Below are 23185 nucleotides of genomic sequence, written 5' to 3' on the forward strand. Positions count from 1 at the left end.
GCCGCGTCTCAAATCACATTGTACTAGTGATGGGAATTTCGGCTCTTTCGGCTCCTAAATGGCTCTTTGTTTTACCACTTATTTCCATTGGTACAGAACAATATTACCTACATTTTACATGACTATATGGACAAAATATTATTGTTCAATATTAAAAATAATAATAGTGTTGTAATGGCCAATTGTTTTTATGGTTGTCTTGTAATAACTCACTGATTGCACTCACACATTCAATTGTATAAATAACTGGATTTTTATTTAAACACCTTAATAAAAAATCACTTGTAAACTCTGAAATACAGCCAATGGAACCCAAAAGGTAGGTTTTACAAAACAGCTTATTAAATTAAAATAATCATCCATTTCTGGGAAATAAAATAAACAAATACTCTGCAAAGTGCAAAACAGCAGCATTCAACGGTAGTGATTAAAACAACCACAACTGTCAACAAACATTTAACTGATTTAACATTTTCTTCAACTATTTTTTTGGAAGGCAGATTGGCATTCAGGAAAACCAAGTGTCTCAGCTCGGAGGGTTGGAGGGTTGGAGCTTGCTTGTTGTTCTCTGATTGGTTGAATGACAAGCCTTAGAAAAAAATGTCTCGGTCTTAGACGGGAACCGGCTCTCATCGTTCACTTACAAGAGCCGGCTCTTTGAACCGATTCGTTCGCGACCGACACATCACTACACTGTACTGCGTTAGCGAAACAGAGAGTATTATTATTACAGCAAAACCCACCGTTAGAAAAGTGACTAGAAGGAAACTAATCCCCTTAAAGAGACAATAGCCTTGTCCGTGCTTCGTGTGTTTTAGTGACGTCAACAGCATGAAGATACTGAAGTGTTTTAGGTTTATTTTGAAAATATTATTTGGCTTTACAAATTACTGAAGTTATTTGTATAATTTATTTAATCTGTTGGCGAATATAGCTTTCTCTGCCAGTTGTGTCACTCAGCCCCTGTCTCAGAGTGTAATAAAGTCAGGCTGAAGGCTGGGGGGGGGGGGGTCTCAAAATAAACACAACACACTTTAAATCCTTTACATTTAGCAGATGAGTTCTATCGTCATGTTCAGACATCACATCCCAACCATTACTAAACTAATTTTTGGTGCTAAAGACACTGCTAAATACACAGTAAAAGCTGGTGACTGGTAAAGAAAAAACAACAACAACTGGCCACTTGTTTTCTGTAGCTAACGTTCCCATAAAGTTCAGTGAACTCTGCAGTTTCCCGTTAGTGTGAATAAACCTCATTTTATTCACACTTGATGTCTACTTAACATTTACAAACATTGTGTTTTCAAGTAGCGGCTCTCGCTGTGTGAATACTCTTTGTTTAGGTGTAGTGGCCTTTTTAAGTTCACTAGTGTGTGGTTTGTAACGCGTCCTCATTTAATTATTTAAATCAGTTACGAAATCTACATTTCAAGATAAAAGTCCTTCCTGAACACAGCCATGGAACAGTACACTTGCGTATAACGTAGATAAGACATAAAATAAAACCATCCGGACACACACACGAAAATGTATATTCATTCTTTGTGTATAAAAACCATATCAGACATATCACTTTTTAAATATCTTAAGTCTGTCGGAGACATCGTTTTCGTGTGATTAATGTGTGAACTAATAAAGAAGTGTTAGATTGAGATGAAGAAAAGGTTATTCGGGTGAATAGTGCATAGATAATAATGTAAACATGACCTATTAAACTTATATACCAGTATATCCTCTACATCTACGTTTATAGTTTGTATAGTTCGTTTTACCAGAAACAGTGAAATAACCCAAATAAAAACCCACAAAAAACTTGCTAATAGGTCACACGCTACTCCAGCAGTTTAAAATGAATGGTGTTAATTTTTGTAAAAAATAAATGTTTATTCTATCAGCCATTTTCATTGAAGAAGAAAGAAATATGTTGTTCAGGCAGTCATTTCTTCTCCCCCTGTGCATAATGTACCTAGTAATAAAAAACAAGATGTGGAAAGAATGGATCACATTATGAGAGTTCTAATTAATTTTGAATTGAGAAAATGAGATCACACAAAAGGAGCCATTTTGATTTCAAGCTGACTTTAAATATTCTAGGTTTTCCAAAACATTATTTATTTCAAACACCACGACAGAACCAAAGATCATTTCAAGGTTTTGAGAAATTATGTATTCAGCTCTTCACAAAAGCTCAGTTACACTTTCATACACACAACTATGTACACGTTTTACACATCTGCCGAAGTTAAAACCCAATATCAGTGAAATGTATCAAGGCGTGCAAGTCCAGTCCAATCAGGAACGATCTACAATGTAAAATATATTTAAAAGAAATATGAATGTTATTATAGGTCTATAATAAATCATGCTTCTCTCTATGTTTATAAATATCTGCACTGGTAAATAGTTAACCCTTTATCACCCTGTTCTTCAGTGGCAGGTGTAGGAGAGAGTGGAGTGTGTCTACAACCTAGAGTTCAGACAAAAGGAGAGAGAGTTTGAATGTTACAACTCTGCGGTCTGAACCAGGCGAGATTTTCAACCGAAATGCATCCAATATCTGCACCAAACTAAGATGAATTTATAAATATAATAATTTATTATAATAAATACTGTTAATACTGACAAATGAAGTTTGAAACAATGTAGAATACTGGATATTAGCTTGTTTCTGATAATTCAGTGCAGAAAACGTCTTTAAAAAAGTAGTAGTTTTTAAGTGAAGCCTGGGGACATGGACGTCTCAATGTTGACTTTGGGAGAGACGGTTGTAACACGGTCTAAACCCAACACAGCCACGTGGAGGCTTTAATCTTTCTGGTTCTCACTGTCGGTTATATTACACACACCAACTGGGCCATTAGCATTTTAAAGCAGTTTCACTGACCACACTGGAGCACTCTATAGTCTGGCAATTACAGACTGTGCTCCATCTGTTGCACCGCATATGATTCTGACACCTTTCACCCTGTACTTCACTGATCAGGGCCCTCACAGATCAGGTTGGCTTTGGGTCGCTCTGCAGTGACATTAAGGGTGATGGTGTGTTAGTGTGTGTGTGTGGCGCTGGTATGACTGGATCAGACTGCCCATTCAACAAAGTAGGTGAGTGGACGGTGTGTGAACTACAGCGTGCTCCTGTGCGGTCAGTGGAGCTGAGAGAACGGACAGTGAATGTAGAAGTAACGTGGTGGGTTTAATGTTATGGATGATGTGTGCCTGTGTAAATCCTGTTTAAACCCTGGATAAATACTTATTATTAAAAGTTAATTTTATGATACAAAACCTGCTTGCTGTGAAAATTCAGATTCTCTGATGTTCTAGAAACACAGGCCAAAGACACGTTCTACTCAACTCCATCAAACCCTTGTGCTACGTTCGTGCCTTGCTTTCCCCCCGTGTGATAAACCCTCAATGATTTTTTCCACAGAGATATCAGCAAACGATCCTTCGTCGTGAACCAGAAGAGAAACGTTCACTAGCAGTAAAAACAAACCTTAACGTAACCTCACAGTAACTAGCTATGGTTTTAAGTTAATAACAACTCACAAATTTGCTTAAAAAACAAGTGTAGAGCATCTATTTGAAACACTGTAGCTGCAGCATCTGCCCAGTGAAGGGGACTCCGTCACATGCTTCTTTTAAATTCAGAAATGTCCTTCAACCCAGACACCTGTGTTAGGAATATTGCAAAAATGCTGGAAAAGCTGAGACAGCTCCTCTTCACGACGACTCCTGTTTACTCATAGCCTTCAAAACAAACAGGAGAAGGGATATTAGTGACAGCAACACAAATATACCTCAATAAAGCACCATGTACAGCTGTATTTAATAACAGTACGGCAAAGATACGGGTGCCTCACACCTGCGTCTCCTGACTAGTCAGTTTTTGAGTTTGGTGCTGACGCACACTAAAGTCCCCACAATGCAATGCAGTAAGGAAAGGGAGAAATTAAGCCTGGAAAAGTGTGTATAAATACGGAACCTGACTGCAGAACATTGCCACGTGGGCGGGTAAGAGAACGAGAAACATGAGATGGTTCAGTAAAGTGTCTATAAATGATGTTTCCTATATAAACATTTTACAACACAGCAGTACATAAAGACTGTGTGCGCTAATCTACCAAACCCACATCACTAAGGTTAGCACCTAGTGGATTCCTTACAGAATTAGTGTGTAATACACCACTAGCACATTCCCCATGTTGAGCCAGACAACAAAACACGTAGAACTGGAATCCTGGACCCAGCAGGAACACACCTGTTTGAATAACTGCTTCCCGAAGTAGCTGGTGGCCATGTTCTTCAGGTTCGTTCTGGTGCCCACTTTACAGCGAACGTATCCATAAAGATTCGCTCCCTGCAGAACCACGCCCATAATCACCACCGCCTGCAAAAACACACAAGTCCATTACAACCCACTCTCCCCCAATTCTAGAAGCTAGTTATTTATGGCAGCAGTACAAATGTTAAAGATGCGTGTATTCGCGGTGGGTCCAGAGCCTACCTGGAATCATTGGGCGCAAGGCAGGCGCCAGTCCTTCACAAGGCAACACACTCACACACACACACACACATTCACTCACACACACACACCTACGGACACTTTTGAGTTGAAACCGGAGCACCCGGAGGAAACCCACGCAGACACAGGGAGAACACACCACACTCCTCACAGACAGCCACCCGGAGGAAACCCACGCAGACACAGGGAGAACACACCACACTCCTCACAGACAGTCACCCGGAGGAAACCCACCACACTCCTCACAGACAGTCACCTGGAGGAAACCCACACAGACACAGAGAACACACCACACTCCTCACAGACAGTCATCGGGAGCGGGAATCGAACCCACAACCTCCAGGCTGACTGCGACACCTACCTGCTGCACCACCGTGCCGCCCTGTGTGTATTCTTAAAACGGAGCAATGGAACAATGCTGAAAAATAATTACTTTTCCGTGGGTTGTATTTTGAACAGCGTGAAAGGTGTGTGCTGTGAAAAGTCTGTGAACACCTTTTTATGTCTCTTTCATAAGCCACTTTACTGCACCAGCAGCTTCTAGCCCCCTAGGAACATTTCTGTAAAGGTTTGATGGTGCACAGTCCCTACAGCATTAGTCGGGTCAGGTACTGGTATCGGATGATTAGTTCTGTATCCTAAACCCCACTGAAACTCATCCCAGGCGTGTACTGAATGCTTCATGATTCCAGAAAGCACCCGTCGATCGCCTGCTGGTGCACAGTGATGTGATCAATACATTACAACCTCTGATTCGAGGATTCTGGTCTAAAACGTGCACAGGATTTTAAAGCATCGTAAATCATCTTCATCATATTTTTAATTTGTAAAGAGCCTTTCACAACCCAAGAGATGTTTTAGGTACAGAATCAATAAACCATGAACTAACAAGTGAAAGGTAGGTCCACAATGATTGTAGACTGACGATGTGGCTGTTTTAACGAGGGTTCGTTGTGTTCTCACCAGCCATTTGATTTTGAAGGAGAAGAGGGCTGTAAAAGTGAAGATGACCCAGAGAATAGGGCAAATGATCAGCCCCAGCCAGAAGATCCTCGCCTCAGAATCAGACGGGAGAGATGCCGGGAACTGCTGAGCATGTCCCTAAAAACACCACACACACACACACACAGCAAAGTTCTCTCACAGACAGTTCTCAATCTGACGTATAAAGGGCAGCATTGTACTTCTTTAATTTTAAGACTAACCTTTCTAGACTCAAACACCCAATGACTATTTCCATCCTCATCCACCTGGTTCCACCATCGCAGACCCACAAGCAGACGGCCCGTGATATTCTGATAAAACAAAACAATCAGAGCAACAATTAAGTAGAGTAAACTTTTATTATAGTTACAAAACCTAGGTCACTGAGGGGGCAACATCAATTACAGTCAGTAGTTCACAAAATCTCTAATATTCAACAGACATTTCATAACTTAAAGATGGGGCAAAAACAAGAGCCCCATTTCTCACCACTGTGCTCCTCAGATTGTGATGAAAAGAAGATCAGTATCATTTAAAGGAACAAGTGCAGAAAGCAGTCATTATGAACAGGGTAAGAGTTGTGCTGTGGTGTTTGATCCTTGTGGGATTTTGACCAAATATTTCATTAAGACCCTGGAGATGTATTACTCCAGGTATTGTTTCATTTTAAAGTCACTGTCAGTCTGCATGTGTCCACCAAACGTGATAAACGTTTACGTAGCCCCTTACCTTGACCGTCCAAAAGTCGCATGACAGGAGCAGGATGATGGAGACCATGCAGGCGATGAAGCTGCTGCTGAGCAACTCACAGAGCAGATAGACCAGGATCGCACTCACCCGGAAAAACAAGTGGAAGAACGAGGCCACGGGATGCCTACAGATCCATGCGAATTAAACCAAACAAATAAACACACACAGACACACAATGACAATACACACACCTTATAAGGCAACTCTGACAAACTCTGAGTATGATTCAACACTGATGTCACAAACGAACGAAATGCTAGTCAGGTGATAATTTACTCACTTGATTTTAGATTTTCGAGAATTTCTAGCAGAATCCTCTTCTGCATCAAATAATGAAACCTCATCGTCGTTTGAATCCTGCAGATACGAGACAGTTAGACAAATCTCTGCTGCTGTTAAAGTTGTTGTAAGACGTCACATTAATGCTGGCACACACAGATCACCACTTAATAAAGTCTCTGGAGATGAGAAATCTGACCGGTATTTCATATTTACTGAGGCAGATGGCTCTTAAAACGCTTTGTGTGTGTGGTGTGTTCTCTCTGTGTCTGCGTGGGTTTCCTCCAGGTGAATGTCTGTGAGGAGTGTGGTGTGTTCTCTTTGTGTCTGCGTGGGTTTCCTCCGGGTGACTGTCTGTGAGGAGTGTGGTGTGTTCTCCCTGTGTCTGCATGGGTTTCCTCCGGGTGACTGTCTGTGAGGAGTGTGGTGTGTTCTCCCTGTGTCTGCATGGGTTTCCTCCGGGTGACTGTCTGTGAGGAGTGTGGTGTGTTCTTACTGTGTCTGTGTGGGTTTCCTCCGGGTGACTGTCTGTGAGGAGCGTGGTGTGTTCTCTCTGTGTCTGTGTGGGTTTCCTCCGGGTGACTGTCTGTGAGGAGTGTGGTGTGTTCTCTCTGTGTCTGCGTGGGTTACCTCCGGGTGACTGTCTGTGAGGAGTGTGGTGTGTTCTCTCTGTGTCTGCGTGGGTTTCCCCCGAGTGAATGTCTGTGAGGAGTGTGGTGTGTTCTCCCTGTGTCTGTGTGGGTTTCCTCCGGGTGACTGTCTGTGAGGAGTGTGGTGTGTTCTCTCTGTGTCTGTGTGGGTTTCCTCCGGGTGACTGTCTGTGAGGAGAGTGGCGTGTTCTCTCTGTGTCTGCGTGGGTTACCTCCGGGTGCTCCGGTTTCTTCCCACAGTCCAAAAACACACGTTGGTAAGTGGACTGGCGACTCAAAAGTGTCTGTAGGTGTGAGTGTGGGAGTGAATGTGTGAGTGTGTGTTGCCCTGTGACGGACTGGCGCCCCCTCCAGGGTGTGTTCTGGCATTGCGCCCAATGATTCCAGGTAGGTTCTGGACCCACCGCGACCCTGAACTGGATAAGAGTTACAGATAATGAATGAGCAAGTGAATGAATAAGTCATGGTTGTGATGTCACAGCACAGACTTCTGATTAGTCTTATTCATTTCAAAATTAAGAATTATGGCAATGTCACCAGCTCTATCTATCTTTTAAAATTCCAACTGTTACATGAAACCTTTTAAACATTTTTTAAAAATGTTCTGGGTAACAATTTACTGAAAACAGACTGTGTATATGTGTAGAATATATGTGCACTCCCCTTCCTTAAATGTGTGACCTACTTGATCAAATGAAGTGACCCTGACTTTTCTTGGTAACAAAGATATTACTCATTTAAATCAGAATTAAAGAGCTGTGAGGGGGAGAGCGTTCAGTTTTCTAGGATTATTAATAACTCTCTTGTGGATTAGATCTGTCATAATGTTTGAGAGTCATTTAACTGACGGAAAAGTACTTTATAAACGATTATTCCTATAAATATTCATATTCTCTGTAAATACACAGAACTATGTCCACAGCAACCCTTCGAATAAACACAGGCTAAACTCTAGAGGATATGAGGTAAAGGTTAGTTTAATTAGTAGAATATTAACACAACTGTGGTCAATAATCTATAAAGATACGTTTCAGTAACATTTAGAGCCTAAATATATATAAAAACAGGCTTTAAAACTCACCAGTCTGAGCATGGCGGTCCCTCAGCTACAAACACATCGTTATAGACCAACCGCACCGGACTAGGCCTTTCAAAATAAAAGTCCACTTAAAACAAATTAAATTAATGTCAAATAATGACAAAATTATTTCACAAATACAAAATTCCTCAAAGGCCTTCACAATTAATTATATAATTATATATTATAATAATATAACACACTGCTTCTCACATGCTAATGTGTGTGTGTGTGTGTGTGTGTGTGTGTGTGTTTCAGTTTCACCTCACTCACTGTCAATTAATTCTCCAGGAATCCTCAGTGCCTCAGTGACACTGATATGTTTACAGTTACAGTTAGTGTGTGTTGTGCTGGTGCGAGTGGATCAGACACAGCAGTGCTGCTGGAGCTTTTAAACTTCTCCGTGTCACTGCTGGACTGAGAATACCTCACCAACCAAATATATCCAGCCAAAAGAGTGACAACTGATGTAGGACTATAGAAGGAGTAACACAAACTCTGAAGCAACACACGAGTCTGATTTTACATAATGTGGACCAACAAAGGTGTGTTTAACAGAGGACAGTCAGTAGGCACAGTACTGCTGTGTCTGATCCAGGTGAGTGAGGTACAGACCAGAGCCTTCCTTCTAAAAATGACTAGTTCACATGTAAACAATACGAGGAAGTTTTTATGTGTAATTGAGAACTGTAATTATGGACAATTTTACTTCACTTTTTCAGTACCATGTAGAATATTTACTGTAATTTAAAAGGGTTTAATTTAGGGGTAATATATGAGTAAAAATAAAATATTTTTGAAAAATGTGGGTAACAAGGGCGGTAGTGTAACAGTCACACAGCTCCAGTGGTGGTTGTGGGTTCGATTCCCGCTCCGGGTGACTGTCTGTGAGGAGTGTGGTGTGTTCTCCCTGTGTCTGCGTGGGTTTCCTCCGGGTGACTGTCTGTGAGGAGTGTGGTGTGTTCTCTCTGTGTCTGCGTGGGTTTCCTCCGGGTGACTGTCTGTGAGGAGTGTGGTGTGTTCTCCCTGTGTCTGCGTGGGTTTCCTTCGGGTGACTGTCTGTGAGGAGTGTGGTGTGTTCTCTCTGTGTCTGCGTGGGTTTCCTCCGGGTGACTGTCTGTGAGGAGTGTGGTGTGTTCTCTCTGTGTCTGCGTGGGTTTCCTCCGGGTGCTCCGGTTTCCTCCCACAGTCCAAAAACACACGTTGGTAGGTGGATTGGTGACTCAAAAGTGTCCGTAGGTGTGAGTTTGTGAGTGTGTGTGTGTGTGTCTGTGTTGCCCTGTGAAGGACTGGTACACTCCAGGGTGTATTCCCGCCTTGTGCCCAATGATTCCAGGTAGGCTCTGGACCCACCGCGACCCTGAACTGGATAAGGGTTACAGACAATGAATGAATGAATGAGATGTGGGTAACATTTCTTTACAAACCTATGAATGAACACATCTGAGCTGAAGTTGTGTCAGTATTAAAGAAAATATTTGCTTAAAAAGATGATTTACAGTTGAGAAATAATGCTGCACATTAAGTAAAGTTTGCTGAGATAAAACAGACGCTCTCACAGAGCTCATTGAGGATGGAGGGGTTTATTTACAGTCAGCATTCACACATATCATTGCCATTTGAGAAAAGACATGCATTCAGACCAGGTACAAATAAAACACAATGACAATCTAATACAGAAACACAATCGCGGTCACGAAACTCTAAGGTAACTTTCATTCCAATTTATTGTAGTAAACCTTTGTGCTTTGAATTGAATTCAAGACATGAACAGTGCCCTGTAGTTATTCGACCTCATTGGAAGTTAATGAAATGTATACGTTTCTTCTTAAGTATTTTTCTGCAAAATCACAGGCTCAAACAATATTTTCAAAGTTAAATACAATTTCTATTATATCATTTTAAAGAAAATGTGAAATGCACTATGCACTATGTTATATACGGACTACAAGAAATCCACATGAAATGATCTTAAGGTTGTGGACCACAGCCCATCAAAAATGTTTCAAGGGTTTGTCCCCCTTTGCTTCAGCAACAGCCTCTACTCTCCCAGGAAGGCTTTACACTAGACACAAAATATTCCTGTAGTGATCAGAAGGTGTTTAGCCACGAGAGAATCAATGAGGTCAGGTACTGACATTGGGTGCTTATTTCTGGACAACAGACACCGATCCAACTCACTCCAAAAGGAGTAGATGGCACTCCATCTTCAGTAAACACAGTTCCATTGATGCTTGGCACTGGCAGTTGTGACCTTAGGCTCAAGAGCATTTCATTATGTTCATACTTTTCTATAGAGGTTATACAAGCTGTGGGGGGAAACCTGTGTGTGTGCAACATCTATTTCCACAATAGGTTCACCTTGAAGTAGCTGAGTTCAATGATTATAGCAGGTGGCTACACACTTTGGGACATAGAATGCATACTGAAATTTTAAAATGACCTTAGGAAGATGGCTCAGAGTGGTGTGTGTGTGTGTGTGTGTGTATTTGTTTTATGGTGGAGAGCATGGTGGTGAGGGGCTCTTCAGTGGCATGTCTTGTCCCGGTTCCACAAGCAGAACCACATTCTCCTTCTTGGGCAGCCAGCAGGCGGGGTAGAGGGGTTCCTTAAGCTCTGCCCGGAACTGGTGCAGCAGGGTCATTCCTTCATTCGCTGCATAGAAAGCCAGAAAGCCTCGAGCGAAATCCAGATACACTCCCAGCCGCGTGGACTTAGGTGCGATGACGGGTGTCTCCTGACCCTGGTGCCAGGCGGAGAACCCCCGGCCGTTCCACTGCAGACACCAGGAGGAGCCGTGTCCAGTCAGACAGCCGTCTTCGTTAGCGCTATGACGAATAATGCCCTCGGTGGTCAATCCAACATGGACGCCTTCACCGCTAACGTCCACTTCAAAGTAATGGCGGCACTGGTAGAAACTCTGAGCGGCCAGAACCTGTTTCCAGTGCAGAAATCTCTCTGGACGCTGCGGGTAGCTGTGCTGCCATGGCGTGGTGTTGGTCACTTTCCTCCCGTCCTCTGTCAGTCGCAGGAACTGATGAGCTGTGCTGGAGTCAAAACTCAAAGGAGTGGCATCTGGACAGGGAACAGGGAATAGTTTCCTATTATACTTCGACTTATTGGCTTTATTGGCCCCATGGAAAGAGATTACACTGGGCCTCACCACTTAGTGTTTTAGTTCATTCTTAGGGTTTCTGTCAATCACAGAACCTTAAAATCATACTGTGCAATTGTCTTAAAGCAGCTCCCAAATAATACCAGTGTAAACACTCTCCGACGTCGTCAGTAAGCCAAGATATGCTTCTATAAGTTTGCCCAAGCTATATTGTGTGTTTTAGCATGTTTGTGGTGTGTGTTCCTCTAAAAACCAGTAAGTCTAGGTGAACGCTGTGATATGCATTTGAATTTCCTCTTTTACTTTGTTTGCCTCAGTCTGTAACATTCAAATGAACATACACACACACACACACTTACATTTATCTGTGAATTGTGGGGACATTACATTCATTAATTTGTTCAGACTGATGGTCCCCACAAGGAAGTCAGATCCTCACAATGTGAGTGTGAACGACACACACCCTTACATACCCCCTCAGTACATTCAGAGTTACCCCACTCAGTACATTCTAGGACATTATCCTAGAGCACACACAGACATGCACAGACACGCTCGGTTCCACTGAATTCTCTTACACTTGAGGAAGTCCTCTCTGATCTGTGGGTCTGGGAGAGTTATGTTCCGCTTTACGGCGCCATGATCCTGATGTGTGGGCTGGACCTGTTTGTTTTCTGTTTGAAAAGAGCAGAAATATCACTTTTACTTCACAATAGTTCACTTCACCTTGTTGTGCTGAGGTCTGTAACATTGAGGGTGTGACTCTAGCGTGTCGTGTTTTAACAGTGAGCACAGGGATATCTCATGCAGATTTAAAACATTTAAATAGGACATATCCTTCCCCTTTTCCACAAGTGCACGCAGCTCTGAGATCTTAATAAAACCGCAGCGACTGTGCGCTTTGGTCAAAATATCACAAGGATCAAGCCCCACAGCAGCATTCTCCCCCTGGTTAAACAGCCCTTTAATAGCAGGAGACAGCTGGGTCCTGTCAGGCTCTAATTGTACCGCACTGAAGTGGTTTGTAATGAAGCATTTGGCAGAAGTGTATTGATGATATTGATACATGGTGACACATAAATCTGCAAGTGTTCTTTAACACACTGTGGTTGTTAAACTGACCGTTTGCGCAGGTCTGTTTGAGTAGGTTTCTGTATGAGGTCTGCACACTGTCACACAGCTCCTTCGTGGTGTGTGTGATGATGTGACTGAAGGACTGCAGGTAGTCAGTCAGACTCATAGACACCACTGGAACAGACACATCACAGCTGCTCTTCTTCCACTGAGAGTACTCCTAAAAACACACACACACACACCAACAGGGCGCAGATGTTTGATAATTATTTCTGGATCACAAAACCCCTTTTAACTCATTTCAGAAGTATAGGCTTGAGCTCCATCCCTCCAGAGAACACTGGCACAATGCTAAATAAAAAGTGGGTGTGTACAAATCTTTGGAAACCAAGTGTGTTATAAAATTTAAAAAACACATGGGAATGTTTTTGTTTTTCCTCCAAACAGGAATCACACCGCTGCCATAGACCTGATACCTGAAGGAAGTCAACGTCATTTTTGTCCTTGGTGAGTTTCTCCAGATGTGTGTGTGTTTTCTTGAGCTCTGTGCAGCACTGCTCCAGATGTTGCCGTACGCTGTGAGCTTGCCCGAGTGTGCGCTGCTGCTCAGCTTCCAGAGCCTCGCACAGTTCTCCACGAACCTGCTCCACAGTCGCCTGCAGCACAGAGAACTGCTCCTGGAGAACTGCACCTATATCGGCAACACAAGCCTAAACACACACACACACACACACACACAGGTACAGACTTGTCAGAGGCAAGGATTCATGTCACCAGGACTCTCACACCCCTTTAAGCTCAAAGAACCACTATATTACAAAAAATACACCTTTAAATATGTGGAACCAAGCTGAAAGAAGGTATAGCAGCTGCCTTATTTCTAAAATGAAAACAAGGCAGTTTCACTGGAGGTGGGGTGTCAGTTTTTAACTCGAAATTCCTGTAAAATACTTACATTTCCAGCCATTCAGGCAGCATCTTAAAAACATAGATAAAGGCTTTAACTGAGACCAGTTGAGGGCTGAGGCGGAGTCTCAGTCCTGAATCTCGAACAAGAGCAATGCCTCTTTACAAAGACAGGGTGCCTGTCATTGTTATGCAGAAGTTACGAATGTGTAATGCATGTGTGTGTTTGAATCAGCTCTTTGCTGAAATCACACTGCTATATTTAACTGTGGCCAGCACAGAAACCTGTGACACACTGTGACGTCACTGATGATTGAGTGGCGAAATATTTTCAACTTCAACCCACAAGCCCAGTTTCCTGCATAATGTAATGCTTAAGATTTACAAAGTCATTCCGAGTGGTTAGACGTGAACTTCTAGAGAAAACTGATTAAGTCGTAAACGTCCACGGTGGTGGTGATAGGAACCAGATTTCGTAAGAGTTTAATAACTCTAAAAGCCCCCCATCTGTTTGATTAACCTGGAGAGCTATAGATTTTCACAGATAATTAATGTAACTGTACCTCTGTGGCCTGAATGTGGCCCTGCAGTTTGCTGATGGAGTTCTCTGCTGTTGTCACTGTCTTTGCGACTTCACTCTGCTTGTCCTGGAGCTCTTTCTGTGGAAACACACATAGTTTGGTTCCCCAGAGGCAAGTATTGAGGCAAAACAGAATACGATGCCTACTGTACTCTTTCTAGGTCGTTATTTCAGGAACATGAAGAAAGACAAATATACCACATGGCTACAGCTAATCTTTACTGACCACATGCCTTGGTATAAGGTTATTATAATCCAGGGACATATGAACATACACTGCATTGTGTCAGGTGTAGGTTCCTAACATAGGTGGAATATGTTAATGCAGTGTGAGAAGGTCTGCATTCTTTAGGCATGTCTTCACACAGCACTGGTGGCCGCGGGGGATCCAGGGTAAAAAGTATTTACCAAATTCCCCAGCAGATAAAATAACCCTCACAGAATTTCTGTCTTTCACCATTTAGCTTACAGTTGTATTAGAAGTATTATTACAGAGCACATCATTGTGTATCTCACTAATCTCTATGCAGATCCCAACACAACCTCACCCTAACGCCTTCTCCAAGACTGTAGAGAAATTAAGAAAAAAGAAAAAACTCGCTATGGGAAGTGGGAAATATGTGGGACATAAACAATGTTGTAGCAAGTGTAGTAACTATTCACTGTAGCATTTTTTTTCTTGGATGTATCTGTATTTTTCCTTTAACAAATCACTACAAGAGTCCCGAGCTGTGATCACTACAAGAGTCCCGAGCTGTGATCACTACAAGAGTGCCGAGCTGTGATCACTACAAGAGTCCCGAGCTGTGATCACTACAAGAGTCCCGAGCTGTGATCACTACAAGAGTCCCGAGCTGTGATCACTACAAGAGTCCCGAGCTGTGATCACTACAAGAGTGCCGAGCTGTGATCACTACAAGAGTGCCGAGCTGTGATCACTACAAGAGTGCCGAGCTGTGATCACTACAAGAGTCCCGAGCTGTGATCACTACAAGAGTCCCGAGCTGTGATCACTACAAGAGTCCCGAGCTGTGATCACTACAACTGTCCTGAGCTGTGATCACTACAACAGTCCCGAGCTCATAACCAAACCAAAGCACATCATTATCATTTCTATTAATGACACATTGAGATTTCTGCGACTCCAAAATATCACCCACTGTAAACTCTACTCCAAATTCCAGCACATCAGATTGCCAACAACTTCCAACTTCCAATACAACCCTTACTATAAATGCCACGCTAACAGAACCCTCATCTTTACCCCAGCACTTGTATCTGCAAATCATACCTCAGTCCATACCATTATCCATGTCTCTACCTCAAATGCCAGTACGGCACCACCCTGATCACTCCAAACTACACCTTAACCCAAACTCCAACCACAGCCCTAAACCAGAACCCAGCATTAGTACTAATCCAGTCTCCTGAAATACAGAGGAAACTGTGGCCCCTCATCAAGTGTGAATGGGTCATTGTATCCTGAGATCAACTGATATTTATCCATTGAAGGTTTGATCAGAGAAAGGCCTAAAGCTGGCTGATTAAGTGACCTTAACTCCACAGCAGTGTTAATGCCATCAGCAGTTAGAGAGCTCTCTCACACTCATCTGAAGTGTGAAGGTGTGTTATATTGTCTAGTGGCCAATATGACTGATCACTGAAACCACCACGAGTGTAGTTAGAGTGTTGGTGTGCATTTGTAACAAGTTAAAATGTGTGTGTACTTTCCAAAGTAGTTTCAAACTGTAATAGGTTTATTTCCATTTAAGTAACTTAGTGAGTAAAGACTGTTTCTCTTTCTCTTTCTAAACTGTTTTGTAATCAGTGGGAAGGTACTCCTCTTTTTCCCTGAGTTTGGATTTGGGTCGTTATAAGGGCAGATGCTAGCAGAAAAAGAACAAGAAGAGGGATGAATGTTGTATTTTGCAGTACCTCAACTTTGCGGCGAGCCTGTGCGACAGGCAGTGTTTCGTGTCCTTGGTGTTCTACTGATACACACTCCTGACACACACAGCGCGCGTCCAGGCAGCAGTACAACTCCAGTGGGGAGTCGTGGGTCTCACACATACGTTGTTCTACGTCTCTCAGAGGCTCCACCAGCCTATGGCTCTGGAACTTGGTGTTCTCCAGGTGAGGTCTCAAGTGAGCCTCGCAGTAGGACACCAGACAGGTCAGACACGACTTCTTTGCCCTCCTTGGACTCTCGATGCATGAGTCACACACCACATCATCCTCACCTGGAAGAGTTTGTCATTGTTTATTTATTAATTTGTTCATACGTATTATATCATCACTTTTGGAAGATTTGTGATCTTTTGTTTTAAATTTATTGGCATAGATTGAAAGTATTAACATCACACTATGAAAATTTCACTCTGACCAGACCAACAGAAATGGTGCAAAATAACTTGGAATAAAATGGTGGCATGGTGTCATAGTCACACAGCTCCAGGGTCTTGGAGGTTGTGGGTTCGAGTCCCGCTCCGGGTGACTATCTGTGAGGAGTGTGGTGTGTTCTCTCTGTGTCTGCGTGGGTTTCCTCCGGGTGACTATCTGTGAGGAGTGTGGTGTGTTCTCTCTGTGTCTGTGTGGATTTCCTCCGGGTGACTGTCTGTGAGGAGTGTGGTGTGTTCTCTCTGTGTCTGTGTGGATTTCCTCCGGGTGACTGTCTGTGAGGAGTGTGGTGTGTTCGCCCTGTGTCTGTGTGGGTTTCCTCCGGGTGACTGTCTGTGAGGAGTGTGGTGTGTTCTCTATTTATACGTTGGGAAATTGTCGCATCATTGGCAGCTGTTTGGTAAATTTGCAAAGTTAAGAAGTGCTATCCAGGTGCAAAAAACTGCTGAGAAACACCACTGCATCAACTGCAAAATTACACACATTACTAAGTATCTAGTGTTCTGTGGGTTTCACAACTTACCAGGAGGATCTTCCTCTTTCCCACCCGGTTTTTCATTCTTCTGTGGCTCCTCCTGGATGTTTTTCTTAATCCTCTGCTCTTCTTTTCCACTCTTCACCTCTGTTACCATCTCCTCTTTCACTCCGTTCTCCTGTGGACCCATGTTCGAGGTTTGTGCTCCAGCAGACGAGGTCTTCGTGAGGTGCTTGTGTCTTCTGCTCTCTGCCACTGAGTGGGAAGGGTGGAAAGAAGACCTTTTAAAAACGTTTCTGTGTGTGTGAACCACTCCCCAGCCTGTAAACACACCCCTCACATTGGGTTACACAGCTGGGCGGGAGGGAGGTGAGGAAGCTGCTGTTTTATAGTAGCAGAGAGAGCAGAACAGTGCTGACACATCAGCCGTATCATGTAGAGACTTCACTTCTGAATCAGAGGAGACCACTCTCTTGTCTGCTGCTTTTAAAGCAGGTCTGATTGATCAGTAACCCCCCGCCCCCCAAGACACGTAATTCATGATCTGAAGCTCATTGTAAGTCTAACCCTCTGTCCCTCTGAAATATACTTTGAGCCACTGGTCGCAGAACCCACCAGAGAGATGAGGAAGACAACCGTAATCTCTGGGTGAGGTCTTGTCTTCCTGCTTTAAAACCCTCTGAACGTTCCTCCATTCAAACCAAAGACAACCCCCACCTCACAGAGGAAAACTGTCATTAAAAAGATGCTCACTGACATCTCAGGAGTCCTAACCATACGCTTTCTTAAGGGTAAGAACATTAGGCAGAAAGGAGAGTTGGGATTTTACAGAGTTAAAGGAGAAATGAGATAACGGGGAGCTTCAGGAGAGACGAGTGTGTAGTTGGGGGGTGGGGGTGGGGTGGGGGAGGGGCATGGTGGTGCTGCCACACAGCTCCAGCGTCCTGGGGCTGTGGGTTCGAACCCCACCTCCGGTCACGGTCAGTGAGGAGGGTGGTGTGTTCTCCCCTCGTCTGTTTGGATATCCTTCAGGTGCTTTGGTTTCCTCCCACAGTCCAAACAAACCTGTTGGTAGGTGGATTGCTGTGCAAATGTCCACAGGTGTGAGTGTTTCTCTAGTCTCTGTCGTGTGTCTCGTGTCTGCTTTAGGTCTACATCTATTTAGCGCGAGATATCCACCACTCACACAGAAATTTCCTCTGAGCTTTAGAACAAGAGAAAACCCCACCTTTTCTTATTGGTGCCTGTGAGAAACTGCAGAGACTGAGGAGATATATTCTGGGAGATTTGGTTCCTACTGACACTAACAGTGCATCAAAAACACTCACACCGCAGTAAACACACTCCAGTTTCACATTCTTCCACCTGACTCACTGACTTAATTACACAAGTGACTTTCTTACGTAACCGTGAGAGACTTCAAACCACCAGAACATTCTCACATGAGTTTAAGGCATGAGAGGAGGTTTGTGTAAATACACACTGTAGCAGGGGATCTTAAAATACATTTGATAATAACATTAATCGTAATATCATATAACAGTAAATAAAACAATACAAATCAGTTATAAATCTATAAAATACTGGAAAGAGCCACTGGAAGACCTCAGAACACAACACCATCTGTTTTCTCTGATAATAGATTTAGTCCAAGAGTCCTGCGAGCAAACGATTGTAAAAATAAAGGTGCTACAAAAGGTTCTTTAAGCGATGCCACAGATGAACCACTTTTGGTTCCATAAAGAACCATTTTCGCTGATACATTTAAATGGGTAAAGAACCTTAAGACTGAGTAATGGATTTTCAAACCTTTAAAAGGTTCTTTACACACACCTTCACATTTCTTAAACAAAAATGGTTCTTTATGGAACCAAAAGTAGGGGCGGCACAGTGGAGCAGCAGGTAGGTGTCGCAGTCACACAGCTCCAGGGATCTGGAGGTTGTGGGTTCGATTCCCGCTCCAGGTGACTGTCTGTGAGGAGTGTGGTGTGTTCTCCCTGTGTCTGCGTGGGTTTCCTCCGGGTGACTGTCTGTGAGGAGTGTGTTGTGTTCTCCTTGTGTCTGCGTGGGTTTCCTCCGGGTGACTGTCTGTGAGGAGTGTGGTGTGTTCTCTCTGTGTCTGCGTGGGTTTTCTCCGGGTGACTGTCTGTGAGGAGTGTGGTGTGCTCTCTCTGTGTCTGTGTGGGTTTCCTCCGGGTGACTGTCTGTGAGGAGTGTGGTGTGTTCTCTCTGTGTCTGTGTGGGTTTCCTCCGGGTGACTGTCTGTGAGGAGTGTGGTGTGTTCTCTCTGTGTCTGTGTGGGTTTCCTCCGGGTGACTGTCTGTGAGGAGTGTGGTGTGTTCTCTGTGTCTGTGTGGGTTTCCTCCGGGTGACTGTCTGTGAGGAGTGTGGTGTGTTCTCTCTGTGTCTGTGTGGGTTTCCTCCGGGTGACTGTCTGTGAGGAGTGTGGTGTGTTCTCTCTGTGTCTGCGTGGGTTTCCTCCGGGTGCTCCGGTTTCCTCCCACAGTCCAAAAACACACGTTGGTAGGTCGATTGGCGACTCAAAAGTGTCCGTAGGTGTGATTGTGTGTGTGTGTATGTCTGTGTTGCCCTGTGAAGGACTGGCGCCCCCTCCAGGGTGTGTTCCCGTCTTGCGCCCAATGATTCCAGGTAGGCTCTGGACCCACCGTGACCCTGAACAGGATAAGGGTTACAGATAATGAATGGATGGATGGATGGATGGAACCAAAGGTGGTTCTTCTATGGCATCACTTAAAGAACCTTTTGTAGCGCTATTATTTTTAAGAATGTAACATAGAGACGTGCATTTTGGTGTAGTTTATATATTATATACTCTACTACATGCAGTAAGTTCCCTCAACAGTGGGTTTAATATAGTGGTAAAATAGAATAATAACAACATAATGAACCTGAACTCCGAGGGTTTTTATAGATGTATATGTTTGTATTTGTTAATTTCCACTTGATTAAAAGGTTTACTTAGTCATTCAGGTTTAATGTGAAGGTCTCAGTTCCAGAGAAAATGAAACCTACAGAGTCAGGAATGTTCCCAGTGGTGGTGAGAGGAACCAGAAACAACTGTGTTACATTAAATCATGCTGCCTGATGTCTGACATTGTTCTCTATCTCAGATTCATTACTGTCATTTGACCACATTAGCTGTTATTCAGCGTGTGGATATTCCCTACAAACTATTTCACAATTCAGTGGTTGATCATCCCACAAAGTGTTGAACCCTGTTGTCACAATAACCGACATGTTCAGGCCTTCGGTTTACATGGAACTGTGGGTTAATGTAATTGTTGTGAAAGTTTCTCAGTAATTTAAATCCCAAATGTGCCATGTTTGTCATGTTTACAGACAGTCCTCCTGTATCACTACAGATTTCACTGCCTTTACATTCATTCATTATCTGTAACCCTTATCCAGTTCAGGGTCGCGGTGGGTCCAGAGCCTCCCTGGAATCATTGGGCGCAAGGCAGGAATACACCCTGGAGGGGGCGCCAGTCCTTCACAGGGCAACACAGACACACACATTCACTCACACACTCACACCTACGGACACTGAGTCTCCAATCCACCTACCAACGTGTGTTTTTGGACTGTGGGAGGAAACCGGAGCACCCAGAGGAAACCCACGCAGACACAGAGAGAACACACCACACTCCTCACAGACAGTCACCCGGAGGAAACCCACACAGACACAGAGAGAACACACCACACTCCTCACAGACAGAGGTGCAATGTGTCTGGCAGCTTCATGTAAATTACAGTGAAGAATATCCTATAGCCTACATATGTGTTATAAACATCTATCATTAACATAAAATCTGGAATTATAAAGGCTTCATGGATATAATTATCCTGTAGCCCTCCATAAGAAGCCACAGGCCATTGTGGGCTGGATATTTTGGACTATTTTCAGTCTAGCAGTGATACACAATACTCCAGCAGCACTGCTGTGTCTGATCCACTCTACACCAACACAACACACACTAACACACCACCACCACGTCAGTGTCACTGCAGCGCTGAGAATGATCCACCACCACATCACACCTGCTCTGTGGGGGCCCTGAGTGCTGAGGAATGGATTAAACATAGGGACTATAATCAGTAAGTGCAGAACTATAAACCTTTTAAAATATGGATTCAAAGAGAGAATAGTTACGTCACGTTTGTCTGAAATTAGGCACAAAGTTTCAGTCGTGGTCGTGTGTTTTCTTCCCTCTCATTGGCACCAAGTGTCATTCACTTGGGCGACTTGTTCAGTCTGAATACATTTCCCTGCACTGTTCTGGTCTTCTACTAATGATTAGTAGTTACATAGTAATCCTCAATAGTTACAGAACAATTCTGTCCCTTCACTAACAGCGGTGTTTAAACAGGACATATGAAAACATTCAGAGCATGTTCACAATAACGTATTTATCTGGAGCAGATCTGGTGTATGACGTCAACTGCACAGACTTTAGGATCGTCCCACCACCTTGTTGGAGTCTCTCCAATCACAGCGCTCGACCCGCGTTTATCTGGGAATGCAAAGCTCAGTACACAGACACAAATAAAGAACAGAGAACCTAGTTAAAGTGTAAAATGAGGACAGAGAAAGACTAGAACTGAAGTTAAACTGCTAAAAAAAAAATAAAGTTTTATTATTCAGTAACAGGCACTGAACCAGACGTTCTGAACAGGACCGTTTACACAGAGGGAGAACACTTCTGTAGTGTTTGATCCTTGTAATATTTTGACCAAAGGTTAATTAAGAACTGGATTCCTCTGTGGAAAAGGGGTAGAGTACGTCTCTTTTAAACCTGAAACAGAGCGAGATGAGTGCTGCTGCCCTCTGCTGCTACAAAACACACAAAACACATTCACACACAGCATGTAAATTCATTCCAGTTTTTATTGTTATTCGTAGATCATAGTAAATGAACATGATTGGACGCTTTTTGCCTCAAAGCCCTTATTGAACAGCAGAGAGCACCTGATATACATTGAGCTGCATTAAATAATAGCTGCCACACACACACACACACACACACACACACACACAGCCCTTCGATACCATATTTCAACACATTAAAAAAACACTTCATACAGTTTAACAGTGTACGTTTACGCCTGTTATTATCCACCTTTTTCACTGAGATGCAGTATTTAATGTATTTGGCTGGACTCTTGTTCTAATTTGTGCCTCGTGATGGACGTATGTGTTTATCTCCTACAGCTGTAGCATGGAAGACTTGAAGAGACTTTTGACTGTGAAAATAACTTGGAAAACCCTCTTCTGATGATGCATCTTGAAGGTGGGAGGACTATTCCTGCCCCCCCCCCCCCCCCTCCCCAACAGTTACATAGCGCAGTTAATGAGGCGCAGCCTGGAGTAGCCACGGCTCTGTTCTCCCCGGGACGGCTGAAATATAACAAAATGTGGCATATAACATAAGAGATAACTTAAGGCCAGAGCGCTCTTTTAAAACTCAACCCTGTTGGCATTGATCTCAAGACTGGTGACCGGTCTCTTTGTAATCGGTAGCTTGTTGTTCCCAAGGCATTTAAAAAAAACATGATGCACAGCAAAGAACGGAGCATGCCCAGTCACACTCACAACGTTTGGCTAAAAGCACTGAACTCTGAAGGATCTGAAGGACTGCTAGCATTAATGCTGATTTACAGTGAGAGTCGTTAGGTAAAGACTGGATATATTTGACTCTGGAGGGTTCTGTATTCAGAAATCTATTGAAACATATATTAAAGTTTTATTGGAACCGCTCTCAAGTGATTTGGGTAAATTTACAGCAGCTAATGATAGATACAGGCCATGAAAAGGTTGATTTATTTCAGTAATTCCATTTAAAAAGTGAAACTTGTGTATTACACTCATTCATTACACACAGACTGATATACTTCAGGTGTTTGTTTCTTTTAATTTGATGATTATAACTGACACCTAATGAGCTCTGTGAACAGCAGCCTCTTCAGCACTGACCTTTTGTGTGTTGCTCTGCGAGTGTAAGGTGTCAGCGGCTGTCTCTTGGAGAATTGTCAAGTCATCTGTCCTCCCCATGAGTGTGGAGCCTACAGAACTCGACTGAGAGACCGTTTAAAGACGTTTGCAGGTGTTTTGAGTTAATAATGAGCTGATTAGAGTGGCACCAGGTGTCTTCACTATTCAACCTTTTCACAATGTTCTAATTTTCTGAGACACTGAGTTTGGGGTTTTCATTATGTGTCAGTTATAATCATCAAATTAAAAGAAATAAACACTTGAAATATATCAGTCTGTGTGTAATGAATGAGTGTAATACACACGTTTCACTTTATGAATGGAATTACTGAAATATATTTATATATAGAGAGAGAGAGAGA

The 23185-nt window shown here is 43.2% G+C and overlaps 2 protein-coding genes across 3 annotated transcripts; both read right to left on the reverse strand.

Annotated features, from left to right (window-relative positions):
• Positions 1–2066: 2066 nt before the first annotated feature.
• Positions 2067–8325, reverse strand: tvp23b (trans-golgi network vesicle protein 23 homolog B (S. cerevisiae)). Of its 2 annotated transcripts, none has more exons than XM_066665417.1 (7): positions 8270–8325; positions 6540–6616; positions 6239–6383; positions 5731–5820; positions 5489–5626; positions 4262–4390; positions 2067–3750 (listed from the first exon to the last, which is right to left on the reverse strand). In XM_066665417.1, exons 1-7 carry the CDS (start codon positions 8279–8281, stop codon positions 3724–3726), a joined length of 618 nt encoding a protein of 205 aa, XP_066521514.1. In that variant the 5' UTR covers positions 8282–8325; the 3' UTR covers positions 2067–3723. The 2 variants fall into 2 exon arrangements, 1 of the variants encoding a protein (XP_066521514.1); XR_010801928.1 differs by lacking the exon at positions 2067–3750 and adding an exon at positions 4597–4781 and having other exon boundaries at positions 4261–4390.
• A 1520-nt stretch (positions 8326–9845) lies between these two features.
• trim16 (tripartite motif containing 16) lies at positions 9846–23049 on the reverse strand. The gene is made up of 8 exons (XM_066665337.1): positions 22806–23049; positions 16862–17068; positions 15877–16181; positions 13925–14020; positions 12932–13165; positions 12504–12675; positions 11960–12055; positions 9846–11341 (listed from the first exon to the last, which is right to left on the reverse strand). The coding sequence occupies exons 2-8, from the start codon at positions 17001–17003 to the stop codon at positions 10761–10763; spliced, it is 1626 nt and encodes a 541-aa protein (XP_066521434.1). The 5' UTR covers positions 17004–17068; positions 22806–23049; the 3' UTR covers positions 9846–10760.
• Between the last annotated feature and the right edge of the window lie 136 nt (positions 23050–23185).

The sequence above is a fragment of the Hoplias malabaricus genome, chromosome 3 (genome assembly GCF_029633855.1).
Source record: "Hoplias malabaricus isolate fHopMal1 chromosome 3, fHopMal1.hap1, whole genome shotgun sequence".
Classification (NCBI taxonomy): domain Eukaryota; kingdom Metazoa; phylum Chordata; class Actinopteri; order Characiformes; family Erythrinidae; genus Hoplias; species Hoplias malabaricus.